General features: G+C 61.6%; 2 protein-coding genes across 5 annotated transcripts; both read right to left on the bottom strand.

The window, feature by feature from the left end:
* Nucleotides 1-12,267: 12,267 nt before the first annotated feature.
* GP1BB (glycoprotein Ib platelet subunit beta) lies at nt 12,268-13,565 on the bottom strand. Its single transcript, XM_049866355.1, has 2 exons — nt 13,393-13,565; nt 12,268-13,156 (listed from the first exon to the last, which is right to left on the bottom strand). Exons 1-2 carry the CDS (start codon nt 13,400-13,402, stop codon nt 12,561-12,563), a joined length of 606 nt encoding a protein of 201 aa, XP_049722312.1. The 5' UTR covers nt 13,403-13,565; the 3' UTR covers nt 12,268-12,560.
* A 90-nt stretch (nt 13,566-13,655) lies between these two features.
* SEPTIN5 (septin 5) lies at nt 13,656-22,621 on the bottom strand. Of its 4 annotated transcripts, none has more exons than XM_049866353.1 (12): nt 22,470-22,621; nt 18,351-22,324; nt 17,614-17,710; nt 17,429-17,515; nt 17,052-17,175; nt 16,816-16,950; nt 16,535-16,652; nt 16,296-16,397; nt 15,421-15,517; nt 15,200-15,335; nt 14,791-14,893; nt 13,656-14,664 (listed from the first exon to the last, which is right to left on the bottom strand). In XM_049866353.1, the coding sequence occupies exons 2-12, from the start codon at nt 18,429-18,431 to the stop codon at nt 14,608-14,610; spliced, it is 1,137 nt and encodes a 378-aa protein (XP_049722310.1). In that variant the 5' UTR covers nt 18,432-22,324; nt 22,470-22,621; the 3' UTR covers nt 13,656-14,607. The 4 variants fall into 4 exon arrangements, with proteins under 4 accessions (XP_049722310.1, XP_049722308.1, XP_049722309.1 ...); XM_049866351.1 differs by having other exon boundaries at nt 17,614-19,670; nt 22,059-22,324; XM_049866352.1 differs by having other exon boundaries at nt 22,059-22,324.
* Between the last annotated feature and the right edge of the window lie 1,210 nt (nt 22,622-23,831).

The following is a 23,831-nucleotide window of genomic DNA, read 5'->3' as shown; positions in this document are numbered from 1 at the left end:
ATGGGGCAGGGGTTTGGCTCTCCAACACAGGAGGTGGCAGCTGGTCCCTTGAGGGGCTTGGCGGCCAGCTGAAGCATACAGGTGGGGGGGGGGGACCGGTGCTCCATATAAGCCAGTCACTCTGGGGGCCTATGCAGGTCCTCACCCACAGCCAGCACCCCCGCGGCCAGCACCCTGGACCCCCGGCCAGGCACAGGGGTGAGGACTCAGGGAGAAATGGCCTGTGACGGGTGGGCGTCCAGGGCGGGAAAGCAAACAGTATGAGCGGCTAATGAGCGGGAACCAGCCTGGGGCCGGCCAGGGGGTGGAGGGGGGGCACGGCCATCGCTCATCCTGACAGGCGGGTGTGAGGGCGGGGCGGAGAATGGAGCCGGGGGGCGAGTCTGAGAGCCGGCAGAGGGACCCTGGAGACCTGACCCGCACACAGATGGACTGATGGACTAATGGACAGAGCCCAGTCAGCCAGGCCCCACCCCTGGCTGGCTCCCACTTCCAGCTGTAGCCCCATGAGACCTGACTTTCTCCATAATCTCCCCTGTTGCACCCTGGCAGCTGCCCCACCTTGCCCCAGACTTTGCAGGACAAAGAGAGCCATCCAGGGAGGGGCCTGAGCTCGGGATCCCCACACCACACACTGGAGACCATGAATGCAGGGGCTTGAGGCTCTGCTCCCCTAGCTTGTGTGGCCTGGGGCCTCGCCCCTCCATGGGCCTCAGTTTCCCCATCTTTACAAGGCAGAGGAGGGCAGGAGTGCTCTGATGGTCTTCCCTGACCTGAATTTCCACTATCACCACCGCTCTCTCCCTGTGCACAGCTTTCCTCAAGAACTCCACCCTTCTAGATAGTCTTCCCCAAGCCACAACGCTCCCAATAGACACAGCAAAGTGGGTGGGCTGACTCAGTGCCACGGGAATGGCCCCCACCTAGGCTGGTCCTAGCGCAGTAAAGCTGCTCCCATTTCATAGGTGGGAGGACTGAGGCGCAGAGTGGGGAGGGCAGATGGATGGCTGGGGCTCAGGCCGAACTCTCGGTAACCCTGCCGTGCACCCCAGTCCTTCCTAGGCAGAGCCCTTCCTGGGCCAGCCCTGCCTTGGCCTCCCTATGCCCTAAGTGCTCTGAAATTGCAGTATCTGAGCTCTCCTGAGTCCCCACTCCTGCTCAGCCTTGTCCCAGGCCCCACTGCCCGTGGCCGCCCAGCCGAGTGGCCTGGAGGTGCCTGCCTGCGTGGTGTCCAGGACCCTGTCCTGCCTCGGCCAGGAGGGAGGTGCAACCATAAATTCACACCGCCAGCTGCCCAAGGGATAAATGTGTCATCAGCTGCACAATTTACGAGCACACCCCTGGCCCGAAAGGCAGAGAAAACAAGCCTCTGTGTACACACGGCAAAGCGGGCAGGGATGGGCTGCCTGACGGAGGGCACATGGGGGTGGGGGTGGGGCAGTAGGCACACATGCACATGGGAGGTGTGAGAACACTGACACGCTCAGCGGTGTGAGGTCCCAGACACACCCATGGGGTTGTGGGAACACTGACACACCCATGGGGGTTTGTGGGCACTGACACCCTCACACAGAGGTGTGAGGACACAGACATGCCCATAGGTGTGTGGAGACACAGATGCTCACGTGAGGGTGTGAGGATGCAGACACACCCATAGGGGTGTGAGGACACAGACATACTCACATGGGGTGTGAGGACACAGACACGCCCACAGGGGTGTGAGGACACTGACACACCCAGGGGGGTGTGGGGACACTGGCATGCCCACAAGGATGTGAGGACACTGACCTGCCCATGGGGGTGTGGGGACACCCTTTATACACCTACAAATACACACACAGTGATGTGGTTCCACAGACACTCACACATTCAGAAAGTGGCACAGCATGTTTGGGAACACATCAATGGGCTTGTCACCCAGAGGCACAAGTGGTGAGCCTCATGGGAGACCCACCCAGGAGCTGTACTCTCACATTCTTAGAGGACTCAGGCCCAAGGAAGGAAGTGAGGCCATGGAGAGACATTTTGGTTGCATTTGTGTGTGTGTTTGTGTGTGGAGGGTCTCCACTCATCACTCTCCTCTCACACAGCCCATGAGAACGGTCATGGTGAGGGGACCTGAGGCCACTGCCAGGAGAGTCAAAGTCTGAGCAGAAGACCAGCATGCCCAAGTGGACCAAGGATGAGTCCGCTGAGGAGATGGGGGTATGTGAACATAGGACCTCAGGGGCAGGGCTGGCGATGCCTCAGTCCTGTGCAGCGCCCACCTGGTTCAAGTCTTGACCAGTACTGTCTGAGAGGCCAGGGAAGCCAGGCAGTCATGGCCCCATACCACTGGGCACACCCCTGGAAGAATTTGGGGAGGACTCTTGTAGAACTAGGGAAGGACTTGGAAAGGGCTCTGAGTGAACTCTGGGAGGACTTGGGGAGCATTCGAGGAGGACTCTGGAAAGAGTGGGAGGATTTGTGGAGGATCTGGGGAGGACTCTGGGAGTACTTGAGAAGGATTCTGGAAGGATTTGAGGACTCTAGGAGAATTTGAGGAAGAATCAGGAGGAATCTGGGTGGATTTGAGGAGGATTCTGGGAGGCTCAGTAAGAATTTGGGAAAGACTCTGGAAGGATTTTTGGAGGACTCTGCTGGGATTTGATTCAGACATTGGGAGGATCCAGGGAGGATTCTGAGAGGACTTGAGGAAGACCCAGGGAGGACTCTGAAAGAATTCCATAAAGACTCAGGGAGGATTCAGGGATGATCAATGAAGGATTTTGGTAGGATTTGATTTAGACTCTGGTATTATTATTATTATTTTTTTTTTATTATTAGAGGAGGACCTGGGGAGGACTTGAAGGATGGGAGGAGGGCCTGGGGAGGACTCTGGGCAGATTTGAGGAGAGCCTGGGAGGGCTATGGGACAATTCAGGGATGATTTTGGGAGGATTCAAGGGAAATTCTGGGAGGATTTGGGGAGGAATTGGGAAGTACTCAGGGAGGACCCTGGGAGAATTGAGAGGATTGGAGGAGGACCTGAGAGGACTGTAAGTGGTTTGGGGGAAGACTCCGGGTGATCACAAGAGGATCATTGAAGTCTGTCAAGGATTTGGAAGATTCCCAAGTTGAGGCTGAGGGCCCTCCAGTCAGTCTTGGCTGTAAATTCCCTCCACAGACAACCTGGGGAGCCTGCTTGTGCTTCAGCTGCCCCTCCCACTGGGCTTGTTGCGAGAGGCTCAGGAGCCCAGAGAGAAGGGCTGACTGACGTCTCGAAGACGACCATTCCTTTCCCCAAGTGCCCTGGTCTGGCAGAACCATGGCTGCCCAAATAAGGGGATGGGGTGGGAGACAGAAACAAAGGATTCTTGAGCATTGATCCCCCAGACTAGGGACTCCAGACCAGGACCTCCTGGACCAGAGTCCTCCAGATCAGGGACCCCCAGACCAGGAATCTGCTGAGCAAACACCCCCAGAACAGGGATCCCCAGAGCAGGGAGTGCCCAAGGGAGGCTCCCCTGAATAGTCCTGTTCCTGCTTTTTTTTTTTCTCTCTCAGTTCAGTTTTTTCCTAAATTTTGTCTATTCTGTTGTTGCTGTTGAGAATATACACAGCAAAAACATACACCAATTCAATAGTTTCCACAGCACAATTTAGTGACACTGATTACATTCTTCAAGTTGTGCAACCATTCTCACCCTCCTTTTCTGAGTTGTTCTTCTCTCTTTAACATCAACTGCCCCTGCTTTTCCTGTAAAAAAAGTGGACGGTGCCCTGCTTCCCCCGCAGGATGGAGGGCCTGGAGGCCCTCTTTTCTCAGGGTGGCTGGGTTCGTGGGTGCCCGGCCTGCTCTGGGTCTGTGTTGCTGGTTCTTTCTGTGCCGGGCCCCCTGGCTACGCTTCTGTAGGAAGGCAATGTAGCTAGAAAGAGTCAAGTGCCTTTAGTGGACACACAGGGGCATGGGGAGGGCGTGTTGGGACAGGCATCTGTCACAGGCTTCCTGCCCCTCCCCTGCCCTGCCCAGACAGAAGCCCTTTCCTCAGCATCTGCAAAGACTAGCTGGAATTTTTCAAGAGCATCTTTAAATAAACAAAGCATAGAGAAAAGCAAAACTCCAAATACAAAAAATATCCAAATAAATTCTGCAGCAGATGCATAGGCATAGCCCTGCCTTTGGTCTGTCCACGGCACCTCCCCGGAGCCCTCCACAGCCTGGAGGCCAGCCCTTCAGGCCAGTCCCAATCATGTGCCTACGCTGCCCCGGGGACACTTACCTCATCCTCTCCGGATACCCTAGCCCAGGCTCCACGCTCCCTCCCAGGAGTGGGTATGTCACACCGATCCACACTACTTGGACATGAGAAGCAGACCTTGTGGGGCTGGTCCAATGGTTCAGTGTGGCTGGGAAACAGATGGAGAGAGAGGGGACAGCAGCACCTGGCTGGCCAGGGAGGATACAGCTGCTGGCCCCTGTCGTGCCTGTCATGGATTGATTCCTGTCCCCCATATATATCTGTCAACTTGGCTAGGCCATGATTTCCAGTATCGTATGATCATCTACCATTTTGTCATCTGATGTGATTTTCCTATGTGTTATAAATCCTATCACTATGATGTAATGAGATGGATTAGTGGCAGCTATATTGATGAGATCTACAAGATTAGATAGTGTCTTAAGCCAATCTCTTTTGACATATAAAAGACAGAAGTGAGCAGAGAGATATGGGGACCTCATACCACCAAGAGCACATCCTTCGGACCTGGGTTCCTGTGCAGAGAAGTTCCTCCTCCAGGGGAAGACTGATGACAAGGACCTTCCTCCAGAGGAGACAGAGAGAGAAAGGCTTGCCCTGGAGCTGACACCCTGAATTTGGACTTCTAGCCTGCTAAAAAATATAAAAAATTTTTCTGTTACAGCAGCACAGATGACTAAGACAGTGCCCTTCCCTCCCCGCCTCTGAAGGTCTTGGGCAATTACGTGTCACATGTGGATCTGTCAGTCCGCGAGCCTTTCCCAAAGGATGCCCATCCTGGCCTGAGGGAACATCGTGTGGACAATCCCAGTGGGAGGAAGAAGGAGCTAGCCCTGTTAGGCAGGGCCTCCAGGCGAGGCTGCACTCTGCAGAGATCCTCAGTGATGCAGAATGAGTGAGTGGTTGGATGGGGGCACCCTTCCTTTCCTCCCCCCTCCCTCAGACCCTCCTACTCTGAGTACCCTGGAATCCCAGCCCCGGGCCCAGTTGCACACCTCTGGGCACATTTGCACATGCTCTGCCCTCACCTGAGATGCGTCTCCTCACAGGAACACACAGAGTCAGCTGCAACGTGGTTCTCCCAGCCTGGATGGCCCCCTGGAGGCTTTCTCTGCCTACCTGGGCACTCCCTGTCCAGCTTTCTTAGCCCCAAGCACACCCACTCTCTGTGCTCTCAATGTCCCAGGGATGGGGCAGCTCAAAGGGCTAACAGTGCTAAGTTGAGGGTTTGTTCTGATAGTCAGGAGACTGTCCAAGTGATGAGGCCCAGGCCTGGGCCAGTCCGCAGGACACTCATTGCCTCCCTCAGGGACAGCGTTCCAGCAGCTCCAAAAGTTTTAAGGAGCAAGTCCCCTCCCCCACCCCTACTACTTTTGACACAAGTCACGTGGGATTTAATGGTGTGCATTCATGCTTTGGTTTCCTTGTGTACATGAGGCTTCATGTCTGCCACGTGAGCTATGAGAGGTTTTCTGCTGGACACGCCCCTGAGAGAGGGACAGTGGAGGGGAGTGGAGGGTTGGGGAGCAGAGGTGTTGGGAGCACTCCCCTGGGCTCTCTCAGCCTTGCCCACAGGCAATGACCCTTTTCGGGCTGCTCACACCTGCGGTAGGGCTAGCTCACCTGGCCCGTCTCTCAGCACCCTTTGTCCAGCTGGCTCTCAGCACCCTGTTGGGGGGGAGGGGTGACAGGAAGGCAGGACGGAAGAAGAGACAGACGGCATCTCCCCTGGGGCAGAGTGGGACCCCCACAGGCCTTCACTGGGGGAACCTGCTGACCCCAGTCCCCAGGGGTTCTCTTGCTGAGGTTTTGTGTCTGTGGTTGAAGAAGATGAGGGCAAGGAACAGGCCTCCAGCATGGGTGGCACCGGAGGAGCTGCCTCTGGGCAAGAGTGACCATGCTGAGACAAAAGAGAGGTGGGGGCCGTTCAGGGAGGGAGGGGCACAGCCAAGGTCAGGCTCAGTCACTGTGACCTGTGACCCCAAAGACCCTCCCTTGGTCTGGGGGGCACCTCCTAAGAGCCCCCCGCTGATTTATGGTCTTCCCAGGGGAGCCTGGAGTTAGGGGCTGCAAAGGCCGTGCCCCCTCCCTTCTCCTCCCTGTCAGTTGGCCAGTGGGGGATGGGGTGGCTCTCAGCTGGTTTCCAGATGCGCCTGGTGAAGGGGGCGCCTGGAGGGGAAACTGGGGGCCTGGCCCGTGTCAGCTGGGCGCCTGCGCTGTCCCTGTCTCTCCATGTGTCTCTCAGTCTCTGGGCCTGTCTCCGTCTCTGTGGCACACAGCCCGCCTTCCCCACGGATCAGCCGCTGGGTGGGGGCGGGAGCCGGTGATTTATCACCGCCGCCTGTCTTCCATCGGAAACGCTGGGGGTGGGCGCAGACTGTGCGGTGAGCTATGGGCCCCCAGGGCCCCGCCACCCACCCCAATGTTGTTCCTCCGTCTGGGCGGCGGGTGCGCCCCCCCACGTGGCCAGGCTGCGGCCCCCAGGCCTTCGGAGGGCCTGGCCAAGTTAGTCCCACTCAGTCTCCGCCCAGTGAGCGTCAGTTTAGCCAGAGGCTGCTGTCTCCCTGGGAACTTTCACCTCCAGGCAAGGATGGAGCCCAGAGCACGGATGCACCCTACGCCCAGACTGTTCAGAGGCGGGAGGGGGGCTCTCTTCCTGAATCCTCACCGCTGCCCGAAGGGAAGCATCTGGCCAGGCTCCCCGGGAACCCGCGCAGACCCCCTCCCCCGCCGGGGGTCCCTCGGTTCCGCGCCCCAGTCCTCCCTGCGGCACCGGCCGCCACGGTGCACTCAGCAGGTGCTCAATAAGTGTTTATGGAGCAAACTGGCAATGGGAGGGGGAAGGGCGCACCTGGGCTAACCCCCGCCGGCGGAAGAGGTCCCTTATCTTCTCGGGCGGTGGGCGGTCAGCGACGGCTGTCCGCGCGGACCCCTCCCTCCGTCTGTCAGCGGCCGCTCACGCACCCCTCCTCTCCCCCTTCTGCCCATCTGTTGGGAGCATGGGGGCGAGCAAGTCTCCACTTCCCCCGTGCCTCGGTTTCTCCGGCGATCGTGGTCCGGAGGCTCCCTGCTGACGGTTTTCAGCCACCCCAGCGGCCTCTGCCTCCCGTCTGGCCCGAGCTGGCGTTTTCTGCAGACCGTGAGCGCCCTCTGGTGCCTGCCAGGGGTCGCGGTGCCCAAGGGGCAGGCAGGACCAGGCGCCAGGGCTGCGAACTCTGGATTGACCGGGGACGGGATGCAGTGCCAATAGCACCCACTCATTTCACAGGTAAGGACACGGTGGCTCCCAACCAGAGTTCGCTGCTGTGTCTGTCCCGGACTGCCGTCTGGCCCTGCTGGGGCTCGCTCTATCCACCCCTCGGCTGTTCACTCACTTGCTGGTTGGTTGGTTGTGAGCCCTGGGGGTTCTGGGGCACACAGTGTCCTGCCCCAAGTGTCCGGCCCGGGCAGGGTGGGGAAGTTCCCTGCAGAGTACAAGCCTGTGTAGGTCCTCGAATAACGAGGACATAGTCATTACAGGAAGGGACTCCTGGTGGAGGGGGCTTGATGGGCAAAGGTGTGGAGGACCGGTGCTGGGGGCAAGTCAGGGGTGATCATCAAAGCTAGAGCTGGGCCTGGATCTAAGGCCGATGGCCCCGGGAGCCCAGGGAGGCTGGGTGGGCAGTAGTGCAGGCAGAGGGCCAGGGGCCCTGACTCAGCCAGCCTGGGTCTGGAGGTGTGGGGATTGGGCAGGCCCCTCACCTGCCCCCATCTGGAAGGAGGAGGCTGAGGCCACAGAGGGGAAGGGGTCCTGAGCAGGTGTGTTGCCTATGGAATGGAGGACAGTGCTTGGAGGGGGGGATGGTAGGTGCTCTCCTCTGTGGGGGAGGGGTGTGTACCCCACCCCCTGCCCCCACCCGAGGGCCATTCATTCAGGGGCACTGAGCTGGGACCATCCACTTCCCCACACTCCTTAAGGCTGAGGCCCAGGGTCAGTGTGAGAGGGTCAGCTCAGGGTCAGGGGCTGAGCTGGGCCCATCCAAGGGTTGGGATGGGGGAGCCCTGGAGAATGTCAGCTGGTGAAGCCAGGTTGCACCCCTCTGTGGTCAGTGCCTTGGCCGGGACTGGTCTAGGAGCTGTGGTGGAAAATGGAGGGGGAGCATCTTGGAAGAACTACGCATTCAGCTGCTCCATGAACCAGCAAGTGGGAAGTTCTTCCTAGTGTCTGACCACACTATGATTCCAGAGAAGGCCCTGATGCCTCTGCAGTTCCCGCTTCTGAAAGGCCCTGGCCCTGTGACCCTGGCCTGGAAGCCTGAGGGCCTTGTGGGCAGTGAGGGTGTAGCTGGGGCTCTGGCTGGCTGCTCCCTGCGGTTCCCCCAGGGTCTCTTCCCAGCTCAGGGGGACCTCCTTCTCTTAGCTTGGGTTCACCTAGGACCCACAGGCCACTTCTCCCGGGCCCTACATTTGCCCCCTGAAGGCTTCCATGAGGAAGCGAGGGAGTCCCAGAGGTCTGTCTCTGCTCTGCTCCCAGTGCAGAAAGTGCTGGGGCCCCGGCAGCAGGGAGACCCCTCCCGGGTCTGGTTTCCTCTCTAGACAGTAGGGAGATACACTGTCCCTGCAGCACTTCCAGCCTGAGTTTAGGGGATTGCCCAGGTACCTTTGCTGTGACAAGGTAATTCTGACCCCCATCAGGGAATCTGCGGGTGCCAGGCCACCTCCTGGGGAGGACAGGGGTGGACAGTTCATTTGTACAAAGGGGGCCACTGTCCGTTGATGTGATGATAAGGCTGGATGGACAACCGGACAGTCGGCCACAGCCCACAATAGGCCGGATGCCCCACACCTGCCCACAAAGGAGAGGGTGGTCCTCCCTCACATCCAACCGGCAGCCCCGAGATAGCATCAGCTGAGCAGAGGGCCATCCGTCTTGTCCTACAAAAGCCAGGACAAAGGCCATGTCAGCGGCAGCCTCCCCGACCGGGTCAGTGGCGGTCGGTGGGGAACAGGGCTCTTGTCAGGGTCCTGCTTGGGGTCCATGGATAACAGCCTTTGTTGTCCACAGGGCCCGCCAAATGGGGGCCATACATAGGGCTGGAGAGAGGACTCTGTCTTAGGCAACCGCAGGCTGGCTCCAACAGAGAGGAGGAAGTCACCCCTTTATTCATATGCAGCCCTGTGCCACACGGGAGACCCAGGGAGGGCTCCGATGGGCCTTGGATGCTCACCCACAGGGTCAGGGGCAGGACAGTGGAGGCCCAGAGAAGCCCCTTGCTGTTAGGGCAGTCAGAGAGGAGGTCCAAGGGAGGTGGCGGTGGGGTAGACTGAAGGGGGCAATGAGCAGGAGCCGCAGTGACAGGGGAATGTGTCCTGGGCAGAGGGAATCGCCTGTGCAGAGGCTGTGGGTGGCAGGCTGGTGCGATGTTCTGGGAGCCTGGAGAGGGAAGGCAATGGCGTGGGGAGCAGGGACAGGGCCTTTTGCTGCTCCCAGTAGACAGGAGGTGCCCAATAGCTCTGGAGGAGAGACCTGGGGTTGGAGGCAGAGATTAGGCTGTAGGATTGGGAGGCTGGATTGGCGGCAGCCTGGTGGGACCAGGAGCCCTGGTGGGGCAGTGGTTGACCTATGGCCGCTAACCAAAAAGCAGCTGTTCAAATCTACCAGTAGCTCCTTGGAACACTATGGGGCAGTTCTACTCTGTCCTACAGAGTCTCTGTGAGTCAGAATCAACTCGATGGCAATGGGTTTTGGTGGGACCAGGGTTGTAGAGGGAAGGCCTGGCTTACTTCCGGCACAAGGGCTCCAGACACCCAGCAGCCCCACTCACACCAACAGGGCCCCCTCCCCCATGGCTCCATCACCCTGGCACTGCCCTGCCCTCCAGATGCCTAGCTTCTCACCCAGACTGCCCAGGAAATCCCGTAGCACCTAAGAAGCCCCCACAGTTACCCTAAGCCCTATCTGTCCCTGATGGCCCTGACTGCTGCCAACAAAACATGTTCACCACGCTCAGGAAACCCCAAACCCCTGAGCATCCACTGTCCTCAGCATCCTCCCAGCCCCCTGGGGCCCCTGACGACCCCTACTCTGAGCGCCTTCCCTCTTCTACGTCTACACTTTCCTCAGAGGATCCTCCTGGCCCCCTGGCCTCCCGGGGATCCTCTGAGCCTCACTCTCCTGGCGAAGCATCTGAATAACACGGGAAGCAGACCCCCCACAGACCCTGCCTCTCCCACACCCAGGGACCTACGCTCCTGAGCCTCCTCAGGCCCAGTGCACCCTGGGGGCTGTCCTCCTGCTCCTCCCACTGCTGGAGAGAGCCAGGCTCTGCCCAGTGTCCCTGTGGTCACACTGCACAGACTGAAGCTCCCTCCTCTCCCTGAGTGTCCCCTGCCTTTTCTACTTCCTTCCTTGGAGTGCAGGATTTCTCCCTGTCTAGGGTCCTGGCGCCTTTTTGACACCAGACAATACTTAGCGCTCCCTCCAGCCCTTGTTGCCCCTAGGCCCCCACCCCACTCAAGGCAGAGAGAGGCTGCAGAGGCCAGGCCTGGTTTGGAAACTACACAGATGGGTGTGTGGCCCAAGGGCTGGTGGGGCAGGTAGTCTGACCCCTTAGGGTGCAGGCAGGAGGCTGTGAAGGCAGCGCTGCTGCTGGACAGTACAGCCTGCACTGTGTGGAGTGCCCATACTCTCCAAGCCTGCCACCCACTCTGGCATTGTTGCGTTTGGCACACCCAAGTGTCTAGGGGGTACTGCCGTCCCCTGAGCTCGTCTTTGCCTTGGGGACCAGCTCACTGCCCCACCCCCGGGCCCTGTCAGCCTCATTTCCCTGGACTTTCCTTAGGTTGACGGCTCTCACTTATTCTCGGGCCACCTGATGCCCCAAGATCTGCTCAGCGTCACAGAGTTCACCTGAACAAAACGGCCTCCTGTCCAGCCCAGTAAGACCCTCCCACTGATACTACCCCTGGTCCCAGGTGCCCTCTGGGGACCTCCCTGCCCAGCGCACAGACCCACAGATGGGCTCACTAGAGCCCAGCGGGATGCTTTCTGCTAGAGGCTCCCCAAGGCTCTGCAGTGTCCCCACCCTCCCTGGTATCCTCATTTTCTGTGCCACAACATCAATACCTGCAGCTTCCACATTCCTTTGCAGAGTCCCTGGAGTATGCTCACTGCCCACAGTGTCCTCACTACCCCACAGTGTCCTCACTGCTCCATAGTGTCCCCATAGCCCCCACAGTGCCCTCATTGTCCCACAGTGTCTTCACTGCCCCACAGTGTCCCCATAGCCTCCAAAGTGTCCTCGTTGCCCCACAGTGCCCGCATTGTCCCCAGTGTCCTCACTGCCCCAGAGTGTCCTCACTGTCCCCAGAGTGTCCCCATAGCTCCCAAAGTGTCCTCATTGTCCCCACAGTGTCCTCATTCTCCCCACAGTGTCATCATTGCCCCACAGTGTCCTCATTGTCCCCAGTGTCCTCACCTTCCCAGAGTGTCCTCACTGTCCCCAGTGTCCTCACTGCCCAGTGTCCTCATCACCCCAGTGTCCTCATTGCCCAGTGTCCTCACTGCCCAGTGTCCTCACTGCCCCCACAGTGTCCTCATTGTCCCCACAGTGTCCTCACTGCCCCAGTGTCCTCACTGCCCACAGTGTCCCCATCACCCCCACAGTGTCCTCACTGCCCACAGTGTCCTCACTGCCCCCAGTGTCCCCATCACCCCCACAGTGTCCTCACTGCCCCCAGTGTCCCCATCACCCCCACAGTGTCCTCACTGCCTACAGTGTCCTCACTGCCCACAGTGTCCTCACTGCCTCAGAGAGTTGTTGCTGCCCACATGGTGTCCACACTTCTCCATGGTGTTCTCACTGCTTTTAGTACGTTCACCCTCTGGCCAACTTCTGAGAGAGGGAAGTCTTCGGTGGTGTTTACCTACTGCTCTTCAAGTCACTTTAGGTGAGTGTGAATGAATGCTCGTGTTGTTGTGAGCCTCCTTCTGCCTGTCTGTGGTTTGGGGAGCGGCACTCCCAGGGTAGGTGGTGCAGATATTGGCCACGAGGAGAAGGGTTTATTTTACACAGAAGTTGGGGCGAGGAAGACTCTGTAGGGTGTGAGCTGCAATTTGCCCCCTCACCTCCCCAAACCCAGGGAGCATCAGTTCGCCTTGCTAGGGATGGGAGTGTCAGCAGTGTCTGGCCCACGTGGATCTGGCCTGCAGCGACGGGTAAGGTGTCTCGGAGATTGGGCAGGGGCCAAGTACGACAGTGGTCTCAAGGTTAGGGAGAGGACTTCTGGGGCTTTTGTCGAGTTTTCAGACCCACGTCGCTCAGAGCCAGGCGTCACCTTTCAGGAAGCGCTTGCTCCGGCCCCCTCTGCCACCAGCGGGGCGCTAAGCCACAAGTCGGGCGCGGCACGGACGCGGGCGCGCAGGCGGCACAACAGCAGCCCCAGCAGCAGTGCATGCAGCAGCCCCAGGCCGAGTAGCGCCAACTGCGCCGCCAGCGCCCCCCAACAGAGCGCGCCGGGAGTGCAGGCGGCTCGCAGCTCCTCCTCAGCCAGGTATGGCAGCAAGCGGCCCCGCAGCGCTGCGGGCGCTGTGCAGCGCAGGTCGCGATAGGGCGCGCGCTCGGGGCGGCCGGCGAGCCAGGCGCGCAGGGGCAGCAGGTGGCAGTCGCAGCGCCAGGGGTTGGCGCCCAGGTGCGCGGTACGCAGAGCGGGCAGCACATCCAGCAGCCCTGGAGGCAGCGCCGTTAGGTTGTTGCCCGTCAGCACCAGCTCCGTCGTGCCCGGCGGGAAGGCGGCTGGCAGCGAGGCCCACGTCAGCCCGCGACGCCCGCAGTCCACGCGCGTCCCTGCGCAGTGGCATGGGGCGGGGCAGCCCACGACCGGACGGCTTGGCGATGCCAGCAGCAGGAGCAGCAAGCTCAGCGCCCCGCGCGGCCCTGGAAAAGAAGCGCCGCCGTGAGCTGGTCGGGCCTAGCGGGCCCGCGGGGTCCTGAGCAGATTCCCAGAGCACCCGGAGCTCTGGACTCCAACTCCTGAGGATCGCGGCCCCCTTCTCCCGAAAGCCTCACCACCCCGCGTCCTGGTTGGAAGTCTCCTCCAACTCTGACCCAAGTTTCCTCTATTCTAGCCAAACGACGGGAGCGCGTCCCGACCCTGGCCAGCCCAGACTCACCGGAGCCCATGGCGAGAAGACCGTGCCCCAGCTTGCTCTGGAACGCGAGGCGTTAGTTGGAGAGCAGGGTGATATGGCCGCCCCGCCCTACCAGGCCCTGGCGAGCTCTCTGCTGCGACCGCATCGCGGCCGCCTCGCCAGAAATAACTCTAAGGCCATAAGGGTGCGGCAGATAGAGCACTATCTCCCCTGCGCGAGGGGCCATCCGGGCTTCCGCCTCCACCCGCTCCCCGGGGCGCACGGAGCACTCGGACACCCATAGCGACGTTCACCAATATTGTTCCCCTGTCACCAGGACAGGTCATGGCATTCACAACTGAACAAAACGGAGCATAGGATGTGTGTGTTTGGAGACTGGGGGTCATGCGGGAGAGGGGCTCGGGAGGCCAAGGACTCAGGAGGCCAAGGGCTCAGGATCCCGGAGCAACAGCGGGGACCCCTCTTTGTGCCGCTGAGAAGGGACCTCTAGCAGCAGCCAGCACAGCTGTCTGGGCATAGTGGGGGTTACCCTCTGGCCCAGCACAGCGTGAGGGAGGGGCGAGGGAGGTCCCGGGAGCCGGCCCAGCACGCTCCTCGTCCGCAGTTGTCTAAAGGGGTCCCCATGGCTCCGGCTGCCCAAGCCTTCCCGCTGGGCTTCCCAGTGCAGGGGTGAGGTAAGGGAGAGCGGCCCACTTTGGCACAAAGTGGGGTCTCAGCATAAGCTAGGCGGACCGCAGGAGCGGGCACACAGGACTCCCAAGTCTGCTCTGGGGCCCTGGTGACCGGGGTGGGGAATAGGCCCCGGACCCTGGGGATCTGGTACTCTCTTCTGCCTTGGCTTACCCGCCTGAGCAGGACCTGGAGTCTGAGTGTTATGACCTTGGGTGGGAGCTGTGACCTCAGAAGTCCCACCCAACATAGCTCCTGCTTCCCCCAAGGCCAGAGGGGACCGGTTGGGGGGCTGTTGTCCAGACCCCTCAGAAGCAGATGATAGGGGCGGGGAGGACGGGTGCTGAGAATAAATTAGGATTGGCTAGGGGCTTCGGTCGAGTCCCTGGTCGTCAGTAGGAGCAGTCCGGGATCCGGCTACTCTGAGATTGGGGTTGGGTCCAGGCTAGTCTGATCCAGCAAATCCAAGGTCAAGTCCAGGCCAGCCTGGGGTCTCCGGGTCTCGGACTGGGAGGGGCTGGCCCAGGGATGGGCTGTCTATCCCCAGCGACGAGGGGTGGGGTGTGGTCACTGGTCCTGCATTTGTTGCTTCATCTTCTGCAGCATTTCCTGCATGCGCCTCAGCTTGGAGAGAGACAAATGGGTCGGGGCGAGACACAGAGGGCCTAGGCCCCGCCCAGCCCCCGCCCACCGCCCAGCCCCTACTCCCTCCCCGGCTGGCTCCAGCCCCTTCTCCACTCGTCCACCTACCTCCTCGTCTTTCATTCGGATAAGCTTCTCCGTCTCGGCGTCGGGGGTGGGCAGCGGCAGGATGGGGATAGGGCTCTCCATGCGGCTGTCCTGGGTCAATTTGCTGTGAGGCCGGAAGAGACACGGTTGATGGGCGGCTTCACGGGTGGGCTGGAGGAGGTCTGGCCGACCCCAGCCACTGCCAAAGTCCCGCCCGCCCTCCGGAGTCCCTACACCCCAGGAGACAAGGAGCTGGGGGACCAATTTGGAAGTTGGGACACAACCCAGGCCACCAGGAAGCGGCCCGGGGTTTTGGAATCGCGTGGACCGGGAGAGGCGTGGCTCAGCTCCAGGGGCGGGGCCTGCTCAAGGCAGGGGCGGGGTCTGCTCAAGGCAGGGGCGGGGTCTGCTCAAGGCAGGGCCGGCTCACCTGGTCATCTGCTGGATGCAGTGCGCACGGTAGTTTTCGTAGTGCACGTCGCAAGTCACGTCCTTGAGGTCGTGCATGTGCGTGCGGATGAGCATGTTGCGCAGCTTCACGAAGTCACAATGTGCCTGGTTCTCCACTGCAGGGCAGGAGCGGGCAGTGGGTGGGGCGCCGGCTGGAAGAGTCTTCCCACCGGGAACCCGGTGCCCCAGGCCTGAACTCACCCTCCACGATCCCCCAGGGATACAGTCGCCCACGGACTCGCTGACCCTTGGCTTCCACCACCGTGTTGCTGCCGATAACCGCGAAGGGCGCACTTTCCTGGGGGGGGGGGCAAGATTGGCTCAGTGTGGGTGCAGGGCTAGTGGTTGGAAGGGGCATGGGCGTTCAGCACCCTGGTTGGCCCTCCCAGTATCACCATCACCAACCACCCCCAAAAGAGATCCTAGCGTCTTCCCCCCTTATGGTCCCTCTGCTGCCCTCTGGAGCCAGAACTGGTACAGCAGTCACCCCTCGGCCTTTGCCAGGCTGTGCCCCATCCATCAGGCATGCCCTCCCTTCCTGCTCCCCACCCACCAAGAGCTATACTCACAGCTACCTCCCTCCCCCAGGGCTGGGCCCATGCCTCCTGGTAAGGCCCCCCCCTTTGGCTGGGGCTGAGGGTACTGCCCAATTCCTGGCCTGGTGGCCACCCACCCTCTGCCCTTGGCTTGGTTATAACCACCCCAGCTGTTTGGGGCCCCCAAAGCTACCACCCTCTGGGGCTCAGAATTTTGGGAGCCACTGGGCTGGGTCCTTCCACTCATGGCCTGTGGGAAGAGGGTGCCTGACAAGCAAGGGAGGGTAGGGGAACCTGGCCACTCGCCGCTGTGCCTTTGGCTACAACTTCCAGGCAAGTGCTCCACAATCCACTAAACACCTATTTGGGGCCCAAACTGCCACCACGGGTCAGAAAGGGACACGGGCAACCCTCACCCTGCCAGGTCGGAGCTCAATGCTCGCCCTCCTCTGGGCCCTGTGTGGACAGGACAAAGCCTTCTGGCCACAGGTTCCCCTGTCCCTCACCACCTCCCTCCTGCCCACCAAGCTGCACTCTCACCTTCAATTCCCGATCCTGCTGCTTGAAGTCCTCGTCCTCATCAGAGTCACATTCAGGAAACTGGTACACACGGATCCCAAACTTGTCAATCTCCTCCCGGATCTGCAGCAGGGCAAGGACTGTCAGATTTGGAGCTGGCCAGGTTCCCTGGGCCAGGCGTGGTGACGCCAGGGGTCAGCACACCTGGTGCTCTCAGCCCGGGAGTCTTGGGCCAGGCCCCTCTGCCACAGCAGGCTCACCCGTTCCTTCAGCTTCCGGATCTCGCTGGGGATGAGACAGTCTGCTTTGGCAATGAGGGGCACGATGTTCACCTTCTCATGCAGAGCCTTCATGAAACCCACATCCACTGGCCGAAGCCTGCAGAAAGCAGCCAGGGGCAGTGGTGGGTGCAGTGAGGGTGTAGTGGGGGAGGGGGCAGTGATGGGAACAGTGAAGGGGTTAGTACAGTGAGGGGGAACATACAGTGAGGGGGCTGTGAACATGGGTGGCCCCCTGAGCCAGTCCCCAGGCAGCCACTCACCCATGCCCAAAAGGAGAGATGAAGTACAGGCAGCAGTGCACCCGGTTGTCCTGGATGTTCTTGCGGTTCAGGCCGCTCTCGTCACGGAAATACTGCTCAAACTGCTGGTCCACGTAGTCGGTGATGGGCTTCCAGCTGGGGTGGGAGGGAGCATGAGGCCCAGCTGTGAAAGCCACCCACCAGCCTAGGAGGCCTAGGGAGGTAGGGAAGACAACTCCCAGACAGGCCTTCCTCACCACTCAGAGTTGTTGACTGCGTCCCCGAAGCCCGGTGTGTCCACGATGGTGAGCTTCAGCTTGACCCCCTTCTCCTCGATGTCTACCGTGTGCTTTAGGATCTCCACTGTCTGGCTGATGCGCTCTGGGGGGAGGCATTGTTTGGGACCCTCAGCCCCTACCCCAGGCAGCCAGGACCCTGTCTGCATCCATCCCAGTGTCTTGACCTTGGCCCCACTATGGTCTGGGCCAGCCCTCTTGGACCTGAGTGGGGGCAGACAAGTGGGCCAGGTGACCCCCACTGCAGGAGGAGAGGGTAGGGGCTGGACCTGGTAAGGTGCACTTTGAGGGATCCTGGGCAGTTGGATCAGTGCTAGGACTTTGTGGAGACCACTCACCCTCGGCACTGAGCAGCTTCCGGTCCTTGTACAAGTCTGTCAGGAAGAGGCTGTGGACCAGTGTGGACTTCCCCAGACCTGACTCACCTGCCCACAGGTACAGCAAAGGGCTTGGGTTAGGTCCACGGTCCCCATGACTGAGCCTGGCTGGCCCCAGCCACCCACCCAGAGCCTGGCCCACTCACCAGCCACCATGAGTGTGAAGTCAAAGCCCTTCTTCACTGACTTTCGGTGCACCTGGTTGGGCAGTGTGGCGAAGCCCACGTACTGTTTGTCGATATCCTGGGAGTGGGAGCAGGACATGTCAGGGGCACACTGCGACTCCTGGGGCAGCCCCATGCCCTCTCCCCACCTGACTTGGGCTGAGAAGGCAGCAGAGGGCATAGTCCCTGGAGTGGGGTGCTTCAGTGGCAGAAATGGGATTAGACCTGTGGGCAAGGGTTGGGAGGTGGGAAGGCAGGGGAGGGGGTGGCAGAACGCACTCCTGCCCTGCCCAGCTTCAGCAAGGGGTTTTGCAGGGACCCCAGAGATTGTAGGGGGGAGGGGCTGCGGGGGGGTTGGTGTCAAGCGCAGCAGTCATAGGTCATGCCCTCCTTTTCGTCTGTGGTTGGAGATCACCAGGTCAGAGATCCTCTCAGACACACCCGAAGCCTCCATGCTGGGAAGAGCCGATACTCACTCCTCTCAACAGTACCAGGGGGTGGGAGGCCCCAGCTGGCCCCGATCCAGCCGCGGGGGCAGCGGCGACAGCGGCTTAGGGGCTATTTATATACAGCGGTAAGCGAGAAGCCTCATTTGCTGAAGGCCCCAGTGCCCGACCCCTGCGGACCCTGGCCCTTCTGGCCCATGTCACGCTCAGAACTCGCCGGGTCCCGGGCTGGGGCACACACATACTGACCCACATCTCCTATCCCCGACACACCTTGAGCCGCCTCTGGGCCTGGGTCCGCGGCGACAGCAGCTGCTCCACCAGGCGGTCCTGGGGCGCCGCCAGGGAGTCCATCGCGGCAACCCTGCGTACCCCCCGCCGGCCGCGTCTGGACCCGAGACTGGGGCAGGCCGACGCGGGCCCGGCGTTCGCAGGGAATTACACACGGTGCTGCCCTTACTCTGTTCTCGCCCCCGTTTTACGGACGCGAGAACTGAGGCCCGGAGAGAGGACGTCGCCCACCTGGGGTGCCGCCGACCCCAGAGGCGATCCGAGCCATCTTCTGCCCCGCGGCGCCGCCTGAGCTGGGCGCGGCGTCCCCAGTCCAGCCGGCACTGCTCCCGCACCCCGAGCCGAGGCGGGGCTTCACAGCGCTCCCGGAGCGCGCGGGCGGGGGCCAGAAGCGGTCCGCCCCGCGTTGTCGCCTGGAAACGGTCGCCTAGAAATGGGGCCGCAGGCGGAGCTACAGCGAAGCTGTGTAGAGGGCAGGGCCGAACCAAGGCCTGGGGGCGGGGCGCGGCGCGGAGTGTCTGGGAGTCCTGCGGCCGGTCGCTTGGCCTCAGTCCAAGCGCCAGGACACGGGGTGGGGTGGGGTGGGGTGGGGAGGCCAGGTCCCACAGACCGGCCTGGCTGGGCCAGGGGAGAGGGGAGTGCTGTGGCTCCGCGTGTCCGCCCTCCAGAGTTGCGGCGCGGCTTCCGCCCGCCAGAGGGCACCGCAGGACTCCCCGGCACCCATCCGCCGCCTGAGCCTGGCGGAGGCTCCCGCCCCGCGCGGGGACCGGCCCCATCCACTCGCTTCTCTCCTTGCAAGCTCGGCATGCAAACCTCACGGCAGTGTCACAGCGTCTCCGCCCCCCCACCGACACACCCCTCTCCGCACAGATCCTCTCCCCCGTGTGTGTGTCTGTGTGTGTGTTTAGAGGATTCTTTCCTGGCGTGACTCCCCGAGGTATGTGGAGAAGCAGGGCGAAGGCAGAGCCTGCAAGTCTCGTGAAGTCTCCTGGAGGCTCGCGGAGCGCCGGCGGCCAGAGCACGAGATGCCCCCCACCCCCAACCTCTGGAAACTTTGATGCCACGGCGACACGACAGCGCCTCAGCAAACCCGGCGGCCACCCACGGGCCGCCGGCGCCGCCCCCAAGATGGCCCCGCGGCTGAGCAGAGACAGAGACGGGGGAGAGAGGGTGGTAGGCGGGACCCCCTCCCCCACTGGCCCCTGGCGAGCACACCTCTGCACTTCCTCGCCTTCAGTGATCCGCAGGGCCGGGTGGGAGCGTTACTCCAGACGGAGACACTGAGGCTGGGGCTCACAGGACCTAGAGAGCCCCAGCAAATACAGCCCTCACACCATGTGGCCACCCCAGAGACCGCGGGGGTCTCTCCTGAGCCCAAGTAAACTGCCCTCTGGTGGCCGCCAAACCCTTTCTTACGCACCCCTCCCCCAATCCCAGCAAACCAGCATTAGTGAGGCTGGAAAGGGGACCTGGAAAGAAGCTGGGGGTGACGTGTGAGTCAGTGGACCAGGAGGCTCACTCTCCCCCCCGGGGGCCTCTGTCTCCTCTCCAGGCCCCGCTGGTTGTGCTGTAAGGGCGCAGAGGCTGCTGGCTTGGAGAGGAACAGGAGAGCCTTTCACCCTGAGAGTGCAGAGGGGAGCCCATCCCTGAGTCTTTGCTCAGAGGAAGCTCCTCTGGCCCCAGCCTCTGCCACTCTAACATGCAGGAAGCCTCTGAGTAGGAGTGCCGCCCAGCTGCCATTGAGATGGCCCCTCAGCCCAGCACACCACCAGATGGGCTGGCATCTCAGGGCTGGGCATCTCCAGGAAGAAAGCCCGGGGCCTTAGGCCTTAGGCTGGGAGGGAGCCTCAGCACTCCCACACCCTGGCATCTAACAGGGTGCCTGTTGCTCCCAGACTGCCTTAGTTTTCCTGTTGGTAAGAGACAGCTTTTCTGGGACATCATCATCATCAACAGGGCCCAACCAGGGCCTGTGGGTTCCTGGGGGAGCCTTAAGAAAGAGGCCCTGCCACCCCCTTTCTCTGGCCCTGGAGGCACAAGTATTTCTCAGGGCTTCCTGAGCTTTCTGACACAGCCACACCCACTCATTCTGGTTCCTGGAGGCTCTCTAGGTATTTCCATTCTTAGAATCACTGAAGCCAGCTCTGGAAACAGTGCTGCAGTCAACAGAACCCCCACCATTGCCTGGAGGGGGCACAGAGGGCCTACGGAACCCCACTTCTACTTGAAGTGGTTAGAACGGGGTGGGAGAGCACAGAAAACCCACAGACTCCTCACCCCCATCAGTGCCTGAGGTGGGAAGGAGGCCACAGAGGGCCCACTGAGCCACCCCACTGCCTGAGACAGGGGTAGGGAGGGCATGGGGAATCACCCTGCTGCCTCTGTCTGCCCCTTATCCAGTAAGGGTCTCCAGCCCCCTTCACAGGAGGGCTTAACAGGCTGAAACTCAGGACAACAGGGGTCGTGACAGACAACTTGTGCTCTTCTCCAACCCCTCCCCCCCAGCTCCCTGGGTCCCTGGCCTGGATCTGAGGCTCCTCCCCTGCCTGTGAGGTGTCTCTCCCTCTGGCCCTGGGGGCAGGGGGTGGGGTGAGGCTGGCTACTGGATGGAGTAGCAGGCATGGGCCTGCAGGAGTGGGTCCCTGTCTCTGAAGCAATGGGCAAAAGAACCTGGGTAATGTTGAGCTGCTGCCTGAGCCCAGGGGCTTGGAGAGCCCAAAGATTTTGCTTAGAGCACTTGAAGGTCCAGAGAGGCCATGGGGGGTAGGTCCCCAGCCTCAGCTCCTTCTCTCTCCCTCAAACAATAGCCTAGCGATGTGTGTCCCTGCATCTCAGGCATTGTCTGACCTGCCGCCATAGGGAGGCAACTCCTGGCTGGCTCCCTGGGGAAGCCCTGGCTTGCAGGGTGGTGCTGATGACAGAGCCCCTCCTGATGATCCCCACTTGCCCCAGGATGGGGCATGTCCCTGCCAGGAGACTTGGCACCAGGTAGCCAGGGACTCTGGGCTTGCACACCACCTGCTAGACTGCTCCTGCCTGCCTGCCTGCTGAGCCCAGGGCCAGCACTCCCAAGTCCTACCGGGCACCCACTCGTGCATGAAGCCCCCACCCCGGGGGAGGGGCCGCCCTGGTGCCTTCTTTTGTCTGCTAAACCTGGTTGAGCTCAAGCCAGTGAAGTGGCCAACAGGCTCAGCTCAGAGCCCTCAGCCCACTTCCCCACCCCACCCTCGGGATCTCACAGCTTTGTTTTCCTCCAGCCTGAGCTGGATGTTCACAGTGGGTGTCCTGGTCAGTCTCTCGCTGAGTTCTGTTTCCCGGAGGGCTGGAACCAGGCCAGCCCCCTTGGGGAGGCCACAAGCTTAGTTGCACCCACTGGGTTCAAGGCCCTGTGCTGGGCACAGGATGACTCAGACTGGGCCCTGGAAGCACCCAGTCTGGGGAAGAGGCCCCACCATAGATCAGCACGTTGTGGGGGGGCATAAAGGTGCAGGAGAGTGGGGAGACTGGCCTGAGGCTCCTCTGTGGGGCTGTTCAATGCCTGCCGGCTAGCTGGTGGACCCCAAGCCCCTCCCCCAGACCATGGACTGTAGTGACCATGGCCCAGCCCAAGACCCCCAAAGCCGGCCTGCAGGCATGGTTAGCAAGGAGACGCTGGAGCTGGACCAGCGACCAGGGCTGGCTGGCACTTACCCCCCTCCCCTTCCTAGGGAGGGACTCCGGCCCTTGCTGTGAGGTCAAGGGGCCAATCCCCCCCACCATGGACATTGCGCCCATTCCTCCCCTCCGAAGCCTCAGGCGCGCCTAGGCTGACAATCTGGTTATCACAACAGGGCGAGATGACGGCCGGCGGGGGCGGGGTCGCGCCTGGGCGACGGCGGCGTTAGTGCCACAATGGGTGACAGCCGGCAGGGTCTTGCGACAGGCTGAGCGGCGGCGCACACGTACCTGCTTATCCTCTGCGGGATCGGGGTCGGGATCGGGTCCGGGTCCAGGCGGGTCCGGGCCGGCGGGCGGGGGAGAGACGGAGAGACACTGTGAGAGACCGGCAGGCGGCAGGGACAAAGGCGAGCGCGCGGGCGTGCGGACGGTCTCTGGGCTCACCTGGGGTCGCCAGCTTGCTCTTGTACCGCAGGCCTGTGCTCATGGTGGCCGCTGGAGGGGGACGTGCGGCGGCAGGCGCGCGGGAGGGGCGCGGCAACGAGCGGGGAGGCCGAGGCCAGGCTGCGGGGTGACCGGCCCCTCCGCGCCGCCGCCGCCCGCCCCGCCTGCGCGCCCGCCAGCCAATAGGCACCCGCCGCGCCCACGCGCGACCCGGCGCGGCCGGCGGGGGCGGGGACCGGGCGGGGACGGAGGCACCGCCCCCCCACTGTCCCCCGCTCCCGTGGCCTTCGGGCGACGCCCTCGCCTCTTACAGGCGGGGCCAACCCTAGGGAGCCAGGGGAGACCCGAGGTGCCTGGGCCTTTGCTCTGCTGTGCTCAATGCCCCTCCCCCCACAGGCCCCCAGGCGGGGACTGTGCCTTTTGGCTGGGACCCCGTCTGCACCTGGGCCTGTGGACTCCCCAGGCATGTGGTCCTTTTGTATACCCTGCGCTCAGGCCTTCGTCTCACTGCCTCTCACCAGGCCCTGCCTCCTCTCACCAGGCTGAGGTCAGCTGGGCGCCCCCTTCTCTCCCCATCAGGAGGGAGGATCCCCTGGCCTTGGGGTCCTGCTCCTCCTGCCAGCAGGAGGGCATAGTCCCCTCCCGCAGGCTGCTCTGTGCTGCACAGATCTGCTCTGGAAGCAGACACACTTGGCAAGCTGCAAATCACAAGCCTTCAGGCGATTGTCCCACCTCTCTTTTCCTGGGCTGTAAAATGGAATTATTTGTGAAGAGAAATGGAGCTGCCTTCTGGGACTGGAATAGCCCAGCAGGCACTTCCTCAGGCCCAACCTGAAGCCTGCCTGCTCCCCACCTCTACTCACCGCATCCCTGCACCCTCCCACTTCCAGGCACCTGGCACCTGGCACTCTGGGTCGTGGTCCAGGCTGACCTGCCACAGTCTTGCTACCACCTGGAGGAGAAGGGCTGCAGTGGGGGGACTCTAGCCCTCCATACGGAGGGGCAGTTAGCGGCACTGTGAAGGTAGGGCCAGGGCCTGCACCCCATATACAAATGGGGAAGGTGAGGCCACCAGTCCTTAAGTGAGTCCGTGGGACTCAGCAGCTGCCCCCCTGATGCCCTAAGTGTGAATCCCTCCCTTGTCTTCTACCACTGCCACGTTCTGGAACACCCTCAGCCTGGATCTGTCCAAGTGTTCCCACATGGCATGTTTGGAGCCCTCAGACCCACAGAAAGGGACTGTCAGGCCTGTGTTCACTGCATGCAAGGCCCCTTGGAGGGGTGTGTCCTGCTGCGCCTGGTCTGGGCAGTGCCCCTCCATGGCCAGGAAACCTGCCTGAGGGTGACTATTCTGGCATGTGC

Source organism: Elephas maximus, chromosome 22 (assembly GCF_024166365.1).
Source record: "Elephas maximus indicus isolate mEleMax1 chromosome 22, mEleMax1 primary haplotype, whole genome shotgun sequence".
Lineage (NCBI taxonomy): Eukaryota > Metazoa > Chordata > Mammalia > Proboscidea > Elephantidae > Elephas > Elephas maximus.
The sequence above is the reverse complement of the archived record's forward strand: the minus strand, read 5'-3'. Positions and strand labels throughout refer to the sequence as shown.

What these genes read in the sequence shown, in the direction of transcription:
- SEPTIN5 (XM_049866351.1), bottom strand. Translation starts at nt 17,812, where the DNA reads ATGCCCTCTGCTGCCTTCTCAGCCCAAGTCAGGTGGGGAGAGGGCATG. An exon ending in CTTCACACTCATGGTGGCTG is followed by an intron (nt 17,516 to 17,613) that starts GTGAGTGGGCCA and finishes ACCTGTGGGCAG; the next exon opens with GTGAGTCAGGTCTGGGGAAG. An exon ending in TGCATCCAGCAGATGACCAG is followed by an intron (nt 14,894 to 15,199) that starts GTGAGCCGGCCC and finishes CCGGCCTCACAG; the next exon opens with CAAATTGACCCAGGACAGCC.